Source organism: Antennarius striatus, chromosome 14 (genome assembly GCF_040054535.1).
Source record: "Antennarius striatus isolate MH-2024 chromosome 14, ASM4005453v1, whole genome shotgun sequence".
NCBI lineage: Eukaryota > Metazoa > Chordata > Actinopteri > Lophiiformes > Antennariidae > Antennarius > Antennarius striatus.
This window is the reverse complement of record NC_090789.1, coordinates 8,223,473-8,241,945: the sequence shown is the minus strand read 5'-3', so window position 1 is coordinate 8,241,945 and position 18,473 is coordinate 8,223,473. Positions and strand designations below refer to the sequence as shown.

Genomic DNA, 18,473 nt, shown 5'->3' with positions numbered 1-18,473 from the left:
GTGTTAATGTCAGCGCAAAGGAGAAAAGAGAATGGAGAGAGAGGGGGCAGGGGGAGAGAGAGAGAGAGAGAAACACTGAAAATCAGCTGAGAAAGTGGACAGAGAGTAAAGTCAAGAGTCAAGGTAGCAAAGTAATAACTGCTTACCCAACAAAATATTTTATTTGGGTCTCACTCCAAAATAAACCAAAAAGTGTAAACCTGATTAAATACTTTAAAGTTCTATCATAAAACTATATGTTAAAGTCATTCTTTCTGTTTTCTGTCCCACCTACACTCAATAGCTGCATACAAGAAACAGGCCCAGGAATTGTAATGCCAGCAAATAGCTGAAAATGCTGTTTTCCAGTTTGCTGTCTGCATGGTTCAAATTTCGGTCATCACCATTGACGATGAAACAAAAAGCTGCTCGAGTGACGAGGTGTTGCGCTGGAAGACAGGTGGGTATTATACAGCTTCAAAAGTACAAAATATACTCTGCGGCTGGATAAAAAGCAGCAATTGCACATATGATCATCATAAAATGCATTAGCTCACACATACATAAATGCTGAGCACTCACACTCAAACTATTGGGAGAAAAAGCCATAGAACAAGCCTAAGGGTTTGTCTTGATGCCATCACTTAGTGCCTGAATTTAAACCTTTTAACTTTTTCATTGTTATACCATTGTATGCTTTAATCGCCCGTTTGTTTTCTACCTCCAGTTATATTTCTATATGCCTGGATTAAACCCATTTAGAGCTTTCTAAAAATAATTAAGAAATGGGGATATGAAGACTGATGGAGGGCAGTCCTCACTGATCCCATCCACTTCCTGGTGATGCAAAGAACAAAAGGGAAAAAAAACGTATGGAAAATAAACCCTTATCTCTGCATTTTGAGAAAGATGCACAAAAGACAAGATCAATGCAAAGAGTGCAGGAGAATGGAAGGCAATCGACAGACAAGACTTATGTGAAAATTCTGATTAATTTCACAGCAAAAGAAGTTGCCCAGGTCAGTTGCTGACACTCCTGACAGCAAGGCTCTGGATTGTATCAAAATTTCCATAAATGCCACTGTGTAACTAGATCACAAACCAGTAGCACAGGAGATGCAGAGATGTCCCTGCCCTGTCTCTATACGGTTAGAAATAAACAACAGCTTGGATTTTCTTTGGCTCCAGAGATATGAAAATACTGAGAAGTGACAGTTTTCCAGTCATGCCAACCCCTATTTTCATAAGAACATCTATTCTCTAAGCCTGTGACAAACAATATGTGTGACACTGTTAGAACAAAATGTATGTACCAAAAAAAGACTGCTTTGGAGACAGATCTATCAGGCCTTCAAGCAAGTGGAGCTCATAGGGCTGGACAGAGTGATAAAACACTTTAAGCTGACCCAATTGGCAACTCCTGAAAAACTGCTTCATTGGTGGGCATATAAGCTAATAAGCACTTGTCAACCAATTCCAATCACAGTCTACACCCAACTTCTGTTTAATGATTGCAGGAAAACCCAGTTAAGCTTAATTAAACCATGTCAATGGGAAAAACATTTGCCCAGGAACAAGGACAAAACACCATATTTAATTAAAATCATGCTATTAAATTACAAAGTAAACATCTAACTTTTTAAATAAAAACTTTACTAGAGACTCACAGAACTGTGGATATTTTGATTAATACATTTTCTGTTCTCTCCAAGGTTGATGGAATCGCCGCGGTTAATTAGTCAGATGTTAAGCACCTAGGCCCACTGCTCCATTTCCGTTTTAAAAAGGCTGGCTTCCAGTGACTCCAGTGTCTCTGGCTCTGCACCATGCACTTTGCATCTGAGCCCCATGCATTTTTGACTTAACCCTTGTAAATAAATTCTGATTATTGATAAATCATCACTCTGGTTCTTTTTGTCATGGCCAGTGAGCCAGTTTGTGACAGTGCTCAGACAAGTAAGCCAGTCATTTCATGTTAGAACTCCTTGCAATAAGAATATGATGTAAGACCTGGAAAAATCAAATGGTGTCAGTAGTGTGGAAAATAAAGCCATGTTTCAGGAAATAGAATCAGAAGTTGGCCTATGATGCTTGGTTTTGCTAATGGTCTGCTTTTTACCCAGGAACCACGGGAAAGTGCTAAGATGCTGAGTGAAAGCTCAGAGAGTGGACAGCTGTAGGGCTCTAAATCTTCTTGCTTTCGTCTTTGTTCAAACATGACCAAATATTAAGAGCCTGCTGACAAAAGCTTACAGAGAGCTATAAATCCAGAAGAAAAAAAAATTACTTCTTGCAATATTTTCTCTACCTAAAGCTGTACACAGTGTGTTTGCGCTGTCTGCATTTTGTCATGTGTTCAGTGAACTCACTCTGTGGGACGTAGGAGTGCAGTCTTGCCCAGGCGGAGGATGACAGATCCTCGAGGGTTGCGAATCTTCTTGACTTCTGCACTCTTGAGAAGGGAGAATCGCCTCACCAGATTAAAACCTGTCAACAAATAACGTACATCAGCACCCACATAGACATAATTCAGAGAAGGATTTTTGTCCATTTGCATTTTCAAAATTGTTTTTTCACCAGTGATGTTGTCCCTTGCCATCTGAGGGAACTTCCATTCATCCACTTGTAAGGGTGGGCATTGTACATCTGTGGACAGGCAAAGAATGCAAATTCAAACAATTTGATTGTGAAGAAAGCAATACCTTGAAATGTTCTATAATTTCTATAATTCAAGTATTTATGGGATGTCAAGAAGAATGTCTGGAGAAGTTATCCAAAAAGTGTGACAGTTTCTAATTGGAGATAATGCAAGAGAGAACAAACAAATTCAAAATACATGTACGCTTGAACATAACAGAACTACTGATATTGAAGAAAAAGAAAGGGTTGGATGAGTTGAATAAGAGTTAAAAAAACAAACAAACAAACGTTAAAGCAAGATGAAATAAGGGCAAAGCTGTGCCGGGAGCAACACAGCACAGTCTGACAGGTTGTCTAGCACCACACTTGTCTGTCACAGTAACCTCTGCTTGATGGATATGTTCTCACCCTGTCAGTGGAGGTTACAGAGGAAAGTGTGTCCTGTCATAGAAAGGTGGGTGTGAGATGTACATTAAAAAAAATTAAAAAAACAAGTTAGTGCAGTTATACATTGACCATGTGAATCCCTGTGATTCAAATTTAATTGATCTCTTATGGGCCAAGAACAAATGCCACATTGAGGTGATTGCTGCAATTGTCCATCAAGTCAGCCTTGTGGTCAAAATGTGTCCTTCTTCTTTTGTTAATAGTGATTACAAACAGCCTGTAGATGTACAGTATTTGTAGAGCTCCATTTCTAACAGGTGTAGTTAAATGGAATGGGAAAAAAAGTTTATGACAAAAAAATAACTTTGCACACTAATATTTTGAGGTTTTTGTGGTCTTTGGTCCAGGGTAGGTATACCTCTTGCAGGTGAGGTCCAAATCAAAGTGAAAGGCAGAAAGTAGTGTTAAAACATGGTAATCAAAAAAGCACCGTGTCGGTACTAGATTTTTTTAGTTACAGCCCAGAAAATTGCATAAGGAATGTTTTAATGCAAAAAAATGATGATTGATTAAAAATGAGACGCATTGGTTCCTTTTGTGAAGTTGAAAGACTTGTTTGAATTGTAGATTAACAGATTGAACCCATGGTGTGAGAACAAAAATAATGTAATAATGAGTGAGGATGGGGTGAGTCAAATGGTCAATTGTGAAGACAAACCTAAAGAAGCAGCTGTTCTTAATTTTAAAAAAATCAATTAAATTCTAACAAAAGTAAATTGTTGCATCTCCTAATTTTCTATTTTCAGTGTTCAGTTGTTTGAAATGAAAAAGTGTGCTGGATTGGGAGCTGCCTTGAAGCATGTAATGACAGCATAGAAACATTTTCAGACAGCAATCTAACCTAATTCAAGTCTGAAAATCCATCAAAATGATGGAATTTAATTACCTAAATGATTACATTTATGTGGTTAAGAGTCAGGAGTTTAAATTTTGCAGGGGTTGGAATCGTGTTTACTTTTGTTAACTTCACTTGACAATAGGTGATGCAATCTAGGACACTTGTGGTCCAAATGAACAACCTAGGACACTTCTTCACCTTTGTCTGCATGTATTTCCTTTCTTGTTGGTCTGCAGGTACAACCCAAAATGTGATAGACACATGTCAAACAGCTGTGTTGTTGAAAGTTGAGAGAAAACTTAAGATGTAAAATCAAATATAAAATGTATGTTGAATAGGTCAAAGAAACACTGGAGGATAACATATTTTCATATACCTGTATACTGTCATTTTTTCCATTTCTCAAAAACACATTCAACAACAAACTACCTATTCCAAATCTTATCTGCTAACTCAGCACAAAGCCTCACAAAAACACAGATGCTTTTTTGAGACACAGAAATATTCACACAAATACTGTACACCAACACCTTCTTAACAGCTCCCAATGCAAATGGTTTGAAGTCAAGTGATGGCAAGATCTACCTCTTCTTTCTGTTCTTTGATTTTACTTTTTTGGTTTGGTGTTCATCGTCGTCCCACTTTTATCAGATAGAATCAAGAAGAAGACTTTGTCAGGAGCAGTCATGGCTGGAAGGCAGTAGCATAAAAGACAGGCAAAGGAAGAGAGAAGGAGGAGGAAGAGAAAGGAGAAAACACAGGAGACCAGAGAAGGTGGAATGTTGAGAAAAAGACAAAAAGAAAATTGGCCTTGAACATAGACTAGGTAAAGTTAAATCAGGTTGAGTGTGGCACGTCGATTACAATGAGACACACAGTTATATGTCAAGCATCACAAAAAGCATGGGTTGTTAAGAAAACTTGGACTTTATGATGATTTCCTGATGTGCAGGTGTGACAACAGTTCAACAAAGACATATTCCAATACCGAAAAAAAAACTTTTGTCTATGCTCTACATTCAATTCTTCTGTATTTTTATGCTGTTTTCTAATAGGTTACAACTACAGATAGCAGTACCACCAAAAATTGCTGACAGCTGTATAGTCACAATCTTTCTCACCAAAGTACTACACTTTTTTTAAGTCCAATCTTTCAGTTTTTCAATAGCAACGACAATGGCATCAGCTTTTGCATAAATTTTAAAAACAACTTGGAATAATAATTCTAGAGGCCTGCTCTAAGCTGTTTTAAAAAAAAGGCTCGAGATCAGTGAATTGTACACCTTCATGTACAAGTCACTAATAATTTGCTATTAGATTAACTGCATTTTACCATATGTTTCACTATCTTCTCTAAAATAGCAAATCATTAGTGCAGAGCCAAGTTCAGATTCGGTTCAAACTCATCAGATTTCCACAGGTGTCTGAAGTCACATTTCCACAACCATATAAAATATACTGAGACATTACACTTTTCACTCACTTCCTCAGACAGCCTGCTGCTTCTGTGACAAAAGTGGTAGGGATCAAGGCAGCTAAAGCTATACCCAATAACACTAAACTGAAACTTGGACAGATGACTATGAGTACTCTACTGTATATTCCCTGACACTGAAAAGAAAACTGGTAAGGGGGAGCTGAAAAATTGTATTTCTAAAAGCTTTACATTTTTTATTCTTATTTAAAAGCCGTAAATTGAGATAACTGTCGTGTTTACTTGTAAAACTGTTACTTCAATGGAAAATCAAGTTGTCTCTATCTAACTCTGAAGGTGGATGATATTTTGGTGGACTGTTATATACTCAAGAAATTTAGCATTTTGGCTGAGGATACACTGCAGAACTTGAACCTTATTCCCCTCAAGCTGTGATCAAAGCAAAGCACTTGTTTGTTGACAAGCTAATTAGCACATAGGATGATTGCCACTCCAGGATCCTGCTAGTAGCTCCATGTAGCCTTAAAGAGATTGGATGGTCTTGGCTGAGCTCACCATCTCTTTAATGGTTTTGCCAAAGCAGGTAATGATACTACACTGGCAATCATGCTGCCAACACTGCTGTGAGTGTTCCCTCAAGTCTAAACTCTGCCAAAGATAAAAATTCAGGACATTTTAGGTCTTCAGAGAAGTGAAACCCTGCCGTTTGATATATCCAAATTTGCACTTAACTTGAAGGATATGCAATGAAAAGGAGTGAGAGAAGGACAACCCTGCGTGCCTTTGAATGCATCAATATGCAGAAAGTTGGGATACTGAAATAGCCCTCAGACCAAACAAAGTTATTTTACTCAGGCATTCATTATAACCTAGAAACATGTACATTCAACTCAACTCTAGCTGACCTGAAGCAATATTCCATCTACACTGAAGAATGTGTGACCTTTCTTGCATTGTGACTGGTATTTAACAACCTTTAGAGGGTTTAGGAATCAATGTCCCTCCCTAGCAGTGCCTCACGGTGGCGAGGATTTGCTGAAACCAAATGCCTCTTGAGTTTTAATTTTGTTTTTGTAGAACCATACACTTTGCAGATTCCTTTCATTAGGGAGAAGAGGTCAGTAGTGTGCAGTCTGTGGACAGTAAAAAGAGAGAATAGGTAGTTATTGAATGTGCCTTACAATGTGGTATTCCAAGATAATTGGACTGAGCTGCTGATAATTAGACAAATCATTAGACGTAACATAAAGAAAATGTTATAGAATAAAAAGAAACACTGCAGAAATATAAGTAGCTACTCCAAGCTTAACTCCAGTTGGCTGATGGTGTTGGCTTTAGTTAAGATTATAAGGTTGTTTTCACAGCCAATTTTTTTTTTTTTTTGTCGAGGAACAACTATCCCTGTGTGACACGACGTAAAACTCAAAGATAATAATACTAATTATTTGATCTGCTGCAGTCACATTCAAAAAAATTCATACGCAAACACACACACACACACACACACACACACACACACACACACACACACACACACACACACACACACACACACACACACACATTTTGTTACTACACTGATACTGAAAAGACAAGACACTATAGTTGTGCTTACTGTTGCATAGATCAGTGGTGAGTTCATCAAAATCTGGAAGGCAGCATAATCATCCATCTGCCACCCAACTAAATGGTATCATTTTCACAAATGTTTAACCCGATAACCACAGAGATGTTTTACTGCACATGATGGTCATGAAGGTTGTAGATGTTGTTAACGGTTAGATGTTTGTTAACGAAACTATCTTGTAATACTGACCTCATGAATAAATGTGATTTTAAAAATCAAAAATATATCTCTCTCATTTATATACGTATATATATATATATATATATATATATATATATATATATATATATATATATATATATATATATATATACATATATATACATATATATATATATATCACCTTTTGTAACATACATTTGTAACATACATTAATTAACTTTTTTCATCAGAATGTGGACCATTTATGTTTCTTATATGTGCCTATATGACTTCAAAATTATTTGTGTGAATGGGATTGAATTGTATTTTGGGCGTTAGAAATTAAATGTATGTAATTTACTAAACTGTGTGACATTTATGAAAATCATGAAGAAGAAACTGAGACGAATACCCTCTCAGCCAGACGAGGCAGACAGGAGTGAACATTCCTGGTTATGTTCCAGAGATAAAATTGCCGAACAGAGCACTGGACTTTAGAGGGCTGAGCTCACGAACATTCCCCTTGTAGGCCTCTGGCACACATTCAATACACTTAGTCAAACTCACACACACATAGACTGAAGTCATGACACAAACACAATAATGAAGTGGAACACATAGGACACACAGAGGTACGTATACTTTTAAAATAATAGGTCATTTGACAATGTGTTTTCATGCACACTAAAGTTATAGAGAGCACAAAGGTTGTGAGGCTGGATTAGAGAAAAGAACAATAAATTGGCCAGCTCAAAACATTCGACATTCCTTTTAAACATTTTTGTCTAACCTCAGTGATCACTTATCATTTTTATGTGGAGTACAGTTGCAAGTCACGGTGCAATGTAACTTAGTACTACTTTACTAAGCTAATGGTGTTTCAAGGTTATTGCTTGCTCATGTATTTTTCTGATCAAGCTTTGTTCCCGGAGAGTGGAGACCCCACAAAGCAAATTTGTTCTTGAAGTAATAAATAAAAAGTTATATTGGGTTACAAAAGCTTAAAATATATATCATAAAGTGCTGGTATTTAAAAATAAATAGCTTACATGGTGATCTTTTTTAAAAGGTGACAAGAAGTTAACAGGTGAAATGGTGGATTTTGATGGTTAAATATCAATGTGAGTGGGTTGTTCCTTTGTATTGAATGATATCTTTCAAAAATATAATATAGGAGACATGATAGGGAAGATTACTATAGCAGAATCCTGGTGGAACCTTTCGCAGGTTAACAGTAATTAGACTGAACTATTGAGTTTGCGCCTGTTCAAGGTCTTCCTCAAGCTCTTTTTTGCAAGAAAGACAGGGATGACAAGTTGTCATCATGTGATAGGCTCCAGCTCCCCATGACCCGCTGCGCCGGATAAAGCGGAAATGGATGGATGGATGAATTGTGGAGAACATGATCTCCGGATGGCAGACTGCAGGCTGAACATCTTAGCAGTAGTTCCACTTAAACCGTTTGTTTTTTTTGTTTTTTGTTTTTTGCTGTAATGTCAGCAGGTTACCAGTATGTAGAGATCTGGATGAGTAAGAAGAAAAGTGTGTGTTTATGTGTGTTTGTATGTCAGCTTGAGTGTGTGGAGCATTGTAGCTGCAGTTGAGAACAGACTTTCTTCCAGCCGCTGGGAGAAGTGACTCAAGGGAGCTGCAAACTGCAAGCAGTCTAATTTGAAAAGCTCTGACTATGGTCTCCCAGCTGGGGGATCTCCAGCCCCCCTCACCGCTACACAAGTTATAGAGGCTTCTTTGGCCCCAAATGACATTGCAGGTCTGGCCCCCCAGGAGCTTTTTGACAGTTCAAGAATAAATAAAACAAAACTAGGAAAGAGGTTCCTTTTAGCTGACACACTCACTTAAAAACACTCAGTTAATAAGAGAAACATGTACATTCTCTTCAGCCAATCAACACAAAAATGACATGGAATCACACGTATAATCACACTGAGCTTCATATATGCATATATTCAAAACTTGGTTAAACATGTTTCTCCTACAAAAGAACACTGAAACTGTATAATAGATGCTTAGTGTTGAACAAAACCACTCATGGTTTTACATACATGCCTGTTTGCCCAACCAAACCATCAAAATGTCAAAACCAACTGCAATTACAGTACATTTTTATTACAGCCTAGGGCCACATGACACATGTAAGGAGCACACACAGACACACAGACACAGACACAGACACAGACACACACACACACACACACACACACACACACACACACACACACACACACACACACACACACACACACACACACACAAGAACACACGAACACACATATCATTTGGCAGCATTAACCATTTGAGCTGATGATAAAGCTGATGAGCCATACAATGAAGTTATGGAAAAGAGAGGCTGAAGCTAGACTAAGGGCAGAAGTAACCATTTGTGAGCAGCAGTGTGGTTACTTGCCAAAAAAGAGTACTACAGATGCAGTATTTGCTTTGAGGATGTTGATAGAGAAGTAAAGAGAAGGCCAGCGGGATCTGCATTGTGTTTTTGTTGATCTGAAGAAAGCTTATGACAGGGTACCCAGAGAGGAACTGTGGTATTGTATGAGGAAGTCTGGAGTGTCAGAGAAGTATGTTAGAGCAGTACAGGTCATGTATGAGGACTGTAAGACAGTGGTGAGGTGTGCTGTAGGTGTGACAGAGGAGTTCAAGGTGGAGGTGGGACTGCATCAGGGATCAGGCTGACAGACGAGGTTAGACAGGAATCTCCATGGACTATGATGTTTGTACATGACATTGTGATCTGTAGTGAGAGCAGGGAACAGGTGGAGGAGAAGCTAGAGAGGTGGGGGTTTGTCCTGGAAAGGAGAGGAATGAAGGTTAGCCGCAGTAAGACAGAGTGCATGTGCGTGAATGAGAGGGACCCAAGTGGAAGAGTGAGGTTAGAGGGAGAAGAGATCAAGAAGGTGGAGGATTTTAAGTATTTAGGGTCAGCAGTCCAGAGCAATGGAGAGTGTGGAAAAGAGGTGAAGAAGCGTGTACAGGCAGGATGGAACGGATAGAGAAAAGTGTAAGGTGTGATGTGTGATAGAAGAGTTTCAGCTAAAATGAAAGGAAAGGTGTACAAACTGTGATGCGATCAGTGATTTTCTTTGGTCTAGAACAGTGGTTCTTAACCTGGGTTCGATCGAACCCTAGGGGTTCGGTGGGTCGGTCTCAGGGGTTCGGCGGAGACGTAGATCAAGACAAAATAACCGACACAATATGTCAGGTGTTTTTTCAGAACATACACAAATCACTGTGTACGTTTGACAAATTGTGTCAATTCATGATGACACGCCCCCCTTAGCCATCACTGGCTGCAGGTGATCACGCTACATCGATTAGCCTATCTGAGCTACATGGGATTTTGCGCACTCAGCAGTCGATTTATGCCTGTCATGATGGTATGTCATCTGATTGCTTTCTTAATATTTTAATTCATAGTTACTATGTTGGGCAAAAAAAGAAAGTGGTCGGACGAATATGTGCAAAGTGAATTTACATGTACTGTATAACGGAACGTGATGGGAGTCAGCGTTCTACATGATTCGCAAAGTCAAGTTGAGCAACTCTAGTCTCGCACTGGTGAAAATAAAGGAACACTTCCTTAAGCTGCGTGGAAAACAAAAGAAACAGACTTTGCTGTGAAAATGACATAAGAGTAGCACTTGCCAAGGTGAAGCCACGCATATCTGAACTGGTCTCTCAATAACAACAGCAGAAGTCACACTGATTTGCAGGTAGGTCATTTCATGTGAGTTCATGCACTGTCTTAGTTTAAAACATATACTTATGTCTTCAATTTGAAAAAAAAAAAAAAAATTACTAAAGAAGGGTTCGGTGAGTGAGCATATGAAACTGGCAGGATTTGGCACCTCCAACAAGGCTAAGAACCGCTGGTCTAGAGACAGTGTCACTGAAGAAAAAACAGAAGACAGAGCTGGAGGTAGCAGAGATGAAGATGCTGAGGTTCTCTTTGGGAGTGACCAGGAAGGATAGGATCAGGAATGAGTACATCAGAGGGACAGCACATGTTAGAGATTTTGGAGATAAAGTCAGAGAGGCCAGACTGAGATGGTTTTGACATGTCCAGAGGAGAGATAGTGAATATATCGATAGAAGGATGCTGAGTTTTGAACTGCCAGGCAGGAAGCCAAGAGGAAGACCAAAGAGGAGGTTTATGGATGTAGTGAAAGAGGAAATGAAGGTAGTTGGTGTGAGAGAAGAGGATGCAGAAGACAGGGTTAGATTGAGGCAACTGATTCGCTGTGGCGAAGTGAAAAGCCGAGAGAAGAAGTATCCACTCGATATTTGTTAATCACCGCTTTAACTTTTGATCTCTGCTAAATCTTTTAAAATCTTGTCGTGTTCATGAGTCATGAGAAAATTTCGAATGAAACTGACAGGTGACTTGATGTGGAGTTAACACAAACCCTCCCATTTTATAATAGCATTGTGTTGAAAAGGAGCTTAGCAAGAAGAAAACCTCTTGGTTGGAGCTATCCCAGCTAACTTAGGTCGTCAGACAGGGTGCACAACGCCAGTGCACCACGGGGCCACACAGAAACAGACAAACATGTAAGGACACACTCACTCCTTTGGTCAATTTGGGACCAGGCAATTAATCTGAAGTGCATGTTTTTGGAGGTGGGAGGAAGCCGGAGAACCAGCAGAGAACCCATGCAGCCACAGGAAGAACATGCAAACTTTGCACAGAGGGGGACGTGAATGCTGTGTGGAAACGTGGAAACAGCGCTACCCACTGTGCCACTGCAACTTGAGTCCATATAACTAAAATAAGATTGTGTAATTAAAGCAGTCATTTGACATTTTTTGTAAATATGCTATTCCACATGACTTAAATCACAAGATTTGTGTAAATTGTTTGAGTAGTAAACATACAGCTACATAAAATTGCTTGTCAACTTAATGTATGTTAACATAAAACTCTTAATTAAAACTAGCTTTTTCTGGGTTATATTTGATATTAATATCTACCAGCCAGTGTTTGATTTTATGCAGGGTTTTGTGTTGGATCACTTACTGGCACAGACACTTGTGTCGGGTTGCCAGACAACTACTGGATTTTTCCACTACTATTGTTAAGTTCAGTGTAACCAGCGTCCAAACACAGCAAGCAAATGTCTTTTGTGGTAAACCCAAAATAGTGCAGGGAAGAAGTAACTCACCTTGCTCTGATGTCAGGAAGTCACAAGATCCAAAGCTGAGGGTCAATAGGGTCAGAAAGGAGAAGAACAGCCACATGATTTCCCTCCTTTGGAATCACCTCGTCTCACCTCAACTCACCTCAGTCAAGTCAACTGATGGATGAACAAACATAAAGAAGGAAAGTAATAAGAGTCAAATCATTCCGACATTGTTTGATGTCAGCTACCCAGCTACACTGTGTGCAGACAGCTGCAGATTATACTCAGCTACAAATTATATGTTAATGTATATTTATGAGTCATTCACAGTGGATGTGTTAATTCTTCAATATGAGGCAGGCTTTGTTAGTTTCATATAAATAAACCAGGATGTTCCTCATTGAGTGTAACTCTGTAAAGCATCATCATTATTATTATCCTCTCCATCTGATTGGTGTTTGAGTGGGCGGATACAACACATAAACACGTATGTAAAACTGTATGAGAAAATGAATAGGACACAATTCCAGAAGTTTCAAAAAGTTAACATTCTGCTGCAAACCTACGTCACAAACAAAAAACAACAAAACAAAAATGCACAATGCAAATAATTTACATGCAGACCAGTTTGGTCTAGAGTCAAACACAGCAACAACACACAAACACATCTGGAGACAATTCCACTGAAGCCCTATTTGTAGTTGACCAGATGCTTCCACGTGGCCAAACAACAAAGATCCCCTTACTCAGACACATGCAGATTAAAATGTGTTCCACAACTGAGTAATAGTTATATCCAGGCCTTCTCTTTCATCACAAATCAGTATTCATAAACACGCAAGAATACATGCACACTAAGAAAAAAAAAAAAAAACACAAAAAAAACACACCCACTCTCTGACTAGCTTAAGCACAATAAGCACATCCCCGCTGACCTGGACTTGCCCTCAGCATGTGAGAGGACCCCATAATTCTGCTATGTTTACAAGAACAGCAGGGCCCTGAAGGCAGCAGACTGTGTCTCTATACACACACCTGTCCTGTCGGCCAGGAGAAATGACCCCCACGCTTCCCCTTGGGTATGCAATAGAGTCCTGCCTGTGCGAGGAGACAATATGAATACCATCCAGCCTGACCCTACTACCTGCAGCTGGCTTAACTTAATGGACAATGATATTTCAAATTACGTTCTGAGAAAACAGGGATAGCTTGACAAGGCCCATATTATGAATTATGCATTTAAATTGGAGGGTGGAGTTGCTTCTCTTCTTTTACCACATTTTAAAAAGCTATATTACCTTTTTGGGACAAGAACACCATCTTTGGAAGACACTTTCTAATTACGGTCATGGTTAATTTATTTGCGTGTACAACTCTTGACAACACAGACAGTTTATATCAGAGTAACTGAAGGCTGAATGTGTTTGAAAAATCCTCCACACTTGGATGGGTGGAAGGTTAATCAAAGTCTTACACTGAAAGAGTTTGAGCTCTCCAAGCTGGAGAAACTATTATAAGCTTCATGCCACATGATTACAATAAGAAAGTTTACACACTACATAATACATAACGCATCACAGTCCAGTGAACACAGGCAGAAAGGAAAGTTACAGCTAATTGCTATTATTGTCTGACCATAAGCCAAAACAATTTAATAGGCTTCCTATTACGTGTTGCCATGGATCTCTCTCTCTCTCTCTCTCTCTCTCTCTCTCTCTCTCTCTCTCTCTCTCTCTCTCTCTCTCTCTCTCTCTCCCTCCCTCCCTCCCTCCCTCCCTCTCTCCCCTCTTTATGCACTCCCTCTGCAGCTTTAGGCCCCCCCAGCTGGCTATAGCAGATAAAGGCGGTGTGGGCTTATGGGGCATTGGGTTTGGCTATTGGATTGGCCATGAGCCTACTAAGCTGGCCTGCAAGTGATCAAGTCACTGGGAAATTAGCCAATACAGGAAGGAAAACAATGACATATTGAAACAACTTCCACTGAAAGTGCTGACCAACATCTAAGGTTTTCTTACAATTCATCATCTTTGAAGATGCAGAGCTTGTCAGTCGTTATGCCTCTAGATACAAACTCATGTTTTAAGCATAGATTTCAGTATATTTTATTATCTAAATGTGTGAACAAAATGCAGTGCTGATACTGTCTTGTATGACAATTGAGATACTATGTGCTCAGTGTATAGTTGCAGTTGTGGTCATGTATTTCATTGTCACGAGGACTGGTTAAAGATGATACAAGAGTCCCAACATAAATATGTTTAGAGTAAATTTCCCAATTTTGGGATCCATAAAGTACAGTATATCTTATATAATATTATCTTAGAGGAAGTCATTATCAGAGTTAATAAGCATGTCTCATCTATGGTTTGACCGGAGAATTGCTTATTAGCCATTCAGAGGTGGATGAGTCAGTCATTAAAAAAGTGAACCCACTGTTTAGACTTTGCATCTGTGTGAATGGGACAACCTGGCATAAATACGCCAGCCATGGGACATTTGACGCTTCAGTGCCTTTCAAGTTGTCTTTCTGAGTATTCTGCAACAAAAATAATCATGAACAACTCATGCAATGATATCTGCTTCCAAGCTACCTGGTTAAGAGCAGTTGTGGTACCAATGTGTGAAATCTCCTCCTCTGTCATTGAGGTCATGAAACTGACTGAAACCTTTGCAGAAAGTTTTCTCTCAGCAAAGAGAGCATAAGCAGATGTGCTAAAAGTGGAGTCAGACTTAGTCACAGAGTAGAGGGCCTGCTAAAATAGTAAGCTAGATTTATATACATTTATACATTCATAGGTTTACAAATGCATTCAGCATAGTAAAGGCACCATGTTTGACCCAGAAGTATACATTACGCAAAGGTATATATGGATGGCAATGAATGGGTAGACTACATTGCACAAGAATGTCTTACCTAAACAAATCCCACAAAATGGATGAGACTCAAATCAAGTTGTAAACCGGTGAGATATAAAATGGCGATATACAAGGGAAAGACAATCCAATATCTGAACTGTAACCATGGAAAGTGAAAAACAAATGCATAAATATCTAAAGGCATGACCCCAATACTTGCATGGTGTGTGTAGAAAGTTTTATGAAAAAATATTGAAAAGTTATGCTACAGTAATAAAATGTGATGGATAGATATGGAAAATGAGAGGCATCCTTACCCACATCCCCGTCCTCACTTGTTAATTATTAATAATTAATAATAAGTAACTTAGAACAGTATACACATTTTACTTGTGCTTCAAACAAATTTTCAGGAATGAAGATAGAAGACTTATTTTTAGCCCTTTACTTTGAATCCACCTTGGTGATCAGATAGTAGTACAAGCTTAGCTAACATAGTTCAGTGTCTCTGCCAGTCACTTAAAGATTTTTGTTACCTACATGAATTCTAAGAGAATACCAAACAATCACAATGAGAACTATAAACTTCATGAATAATTGTCATTTTATTGGTAGTATCTCTAGAGTTTAAATGAATTTTGTTTGATCAAAATATATTTTAAAATGAAAATAAAAAACTGAAGAGCTTAAAAAATGAGAACACCGACATAATTGGGGTGGCAGTGGCTCAGTGGTAGAGCGGGTGGTAGAGCTGGTTGTCCAATGTTCCATGATCAGTTGTTTGATTCCTGATCCCACCCAAAAACACCCGGAGTATGAGCTGACAGTGAGAGGTGTCAGCTTATGTCTGGAGCACTGCCGAGGTGCCCTTGAGCAAAGCGCCATCCCCCTTACAAGTTGCTCATTTGGACACTTCACAAAGGGGCTGCCCGCCTACCTCCTGTTGCATGCTTACATGCCTCCTTTTGTGTAGTTGTGTGTATTACAGAGGCCTGTACACACTAATATGCATGCGTGTGATTGATTAATGACTAACATACTGCAGTGTGCGTTATTAATTTTTCTTCGGGGATCACAACAGTATATAAAATTTAAAACAAAATAAAAATCATGACTTTGACCATGAGTCAGAAAAGAGCTGCATGAGGTTCACCACAGTTGGTCTACATTCATGCAGTCTCAGAGAGAGGACTACTTAATTCAATGTTTCCATGACCACAAAGATAGATGTGACCCAGTCTGGACTCCACTTCACACACACATACAGTATACATGTATACTATAATCCATATCATTAGGTCTTCACTTGTAGAACTTGTTCTTTTTTTTTCATTATATATTTATCTATGGAATGTGCATCCATATCTCAAACTACTGCTAATGGTATTTGGGTCCACATCAACAGCAAACCAGCATCCATCCTGGAGTGTTATTTAGGCTGAATATTAATATTCAAATGCTGACAATTTAAAAGCTGATGGAAGCATATTAACATGCTCAAAATGACATGAAAGTGTGTAATTAGCAAACTTAGTTTAGTATAATAAATTCTGACATTGAAGTCAGCATAAATAGTAGACATTTTGACCCATCAATAAGATTCCTCTGGGGAAAAAAAGAATCTCAAGGTATTTCATCATATGTGTGTTAAATCTGACCTATGTAAACGGGTTGTAGGAAGTTACAGGATCTGAAAATATATTTGAATTTTTTTTCTCTGGGAACTCTGACAGACAGGCATGAGGTGAGAAAAAAAAACAAAACTGACAGCATGTTGGCATCTCCCAATATCCTCCTTCCAGAGTGGTTTTTGCCAGATACTGTAGGAGGCATTAATGCATTTGCTGAAAACTTTTAATTCATACAGCCTGTAGTTTTTTTCATGAACACACCAAAATGCAGACACTCTTGACTCCTGGATCTTCACAGTAGCTGAAGACCAAATCTGAGAATGCATTGTATGCCCGTTACTATGAGGAATCAGAAGTTGATAAATGTAACTAAAGATAGCCTGAGGCTTTGACAGGCACTCCTTGCTGACAGCGATGGAAACTTGAAAACTAGCAAAAGATATTTTCTGACACTCAACACAGACTGCGGCAAGTTCTTACTAGTTTTACATTCAGTGAGGTGTTCAGGGCCTTTAGATGAGGATTTGTGAATGAAAAAGAGTGCAGTCATACATTATGAATATACAGTAAGCATGGAAGTTTAAATAAGCTAGAGAAAACCCTGCCTCTGATCAAGGTTGAAGCTCCACCATATTTTTTTGATCCATTTACAAAGGTTATGATGCAAATTGATGCCTATTCTGAGAAATTGAACCAACTGGCCTCAAGCTGATATGCATGTTTGAGTCAGCCCTTGGCTTGCACATGACCTGCTGCCTTTCTCCAGCTTTACTTTATGCTTCTCATTTTATGTTCACATCACTGCTGACCAGAATAAGTCGAGTCAAGTGGATGATGCATTTAGCTGCAGGCCCATAGCGCAGGCCAGAAATCAAAATGAAATAGATAACTGCACAACAGCTGAGCACTGCATGTTCTTCCTGCAACAGGTTAAGGGAACTCAAAACACCCACTTGTGACATCTACTCTATTCCCAAGAGTTTGAGGAAGAAAGTAGAGCTTCCCTGGACATCCTGCAACACACAATGTTTCCATGCATCACTGAGCTATTCTACAGTTTACAGGGGTGTAAGGGGGTCAAGACAAACAAGCAGGGTGTACAGCCGCAGAAGCCAGCAAGCAAAGGATGGCTGAGTCATGAGAAAAACAGATGTGACCATTAAATTCAAGCTTCCTTCTCGGAGCTCTGTTCTCTAAAAAGTGTGTTTTTTTTTATACACAATGGTTTTAAAATGAGTACAGGCATGACTTTGGTGCATGTAGAAAGAAACACATTACTGCTCGGGAGGTGTTTCCATGCCGCAGGGGTTGGATGCAAGCCAAACAAAATTCGCAGTAACAACTCACAAAGCCTTTGTACTGAGGTCTGGCTGACATATGAAGGAGAGTCATCATCATTTTAGTTATTATCCATGTCAACAGAATGATTTTAAGTTGGGGTTTTGGTTTTTTTTTTGGTTTTTTTTTTTTACAAAAACTACTCTCTTTTTTTCAAGATTTAACTCATCTACAGCGAGAAAGCTTAAAATTCGGGGTACTTAATCTTCTAAAATCATTTTGTTAAGATAATTCCCTACACTGCATTCATGATGTACAATTGTAAAATTAAACCGATTTTGCATTTATTTGATCACGTACTGCCTCCATGTGTATATCTCCTATAATTCAGCGTTAGGCATGCTCGTCGATCCCAAAAACCAACGGAGAAAAGTTTCGAAATGAAGTT

General features: G+C 38.9%; 1 protein-coding gene across 5 annotated transcripts in view; it reads right to left on the bottom strand.

The window, feature by feature from the left end:
• The window catches only part of col16a1 (collagen, type XVI, alpha 1), a 66,959-nt gene that overhangs the window by 47,988 nt on the left and 498 nt on the right, over positions 1 to 18,473 (bottom strand). For all 5 annotated transcript variants that reach the window (XR_011037967.1, XM_068332931.1, XM_068332932.1 and 2 more), the window contains exons 2-4: positions 12,303 to 12,434; positions 2,557 to 2,625; positions 2,349 to 2,466 (exon numbers count right to left, since the gene is read on the bottom strand). Coding sequence is in view for 4 of the 5 variants with exons in the window: in XM_068332931.1 (XP_068189032.1) it covers positions 2,349 to 2,466; positions 2,557 to 2,625; positions 12,303 to 12,378 (263 nt within the window). In the remaining variant the exon portion in view is untranslated. The remainder of the gene's footprint in view (positions 1 to 2,348; positions 2,467 to 2,556; positions 2,626 to 12,302; positions 12,435 to 18,473) is intronic.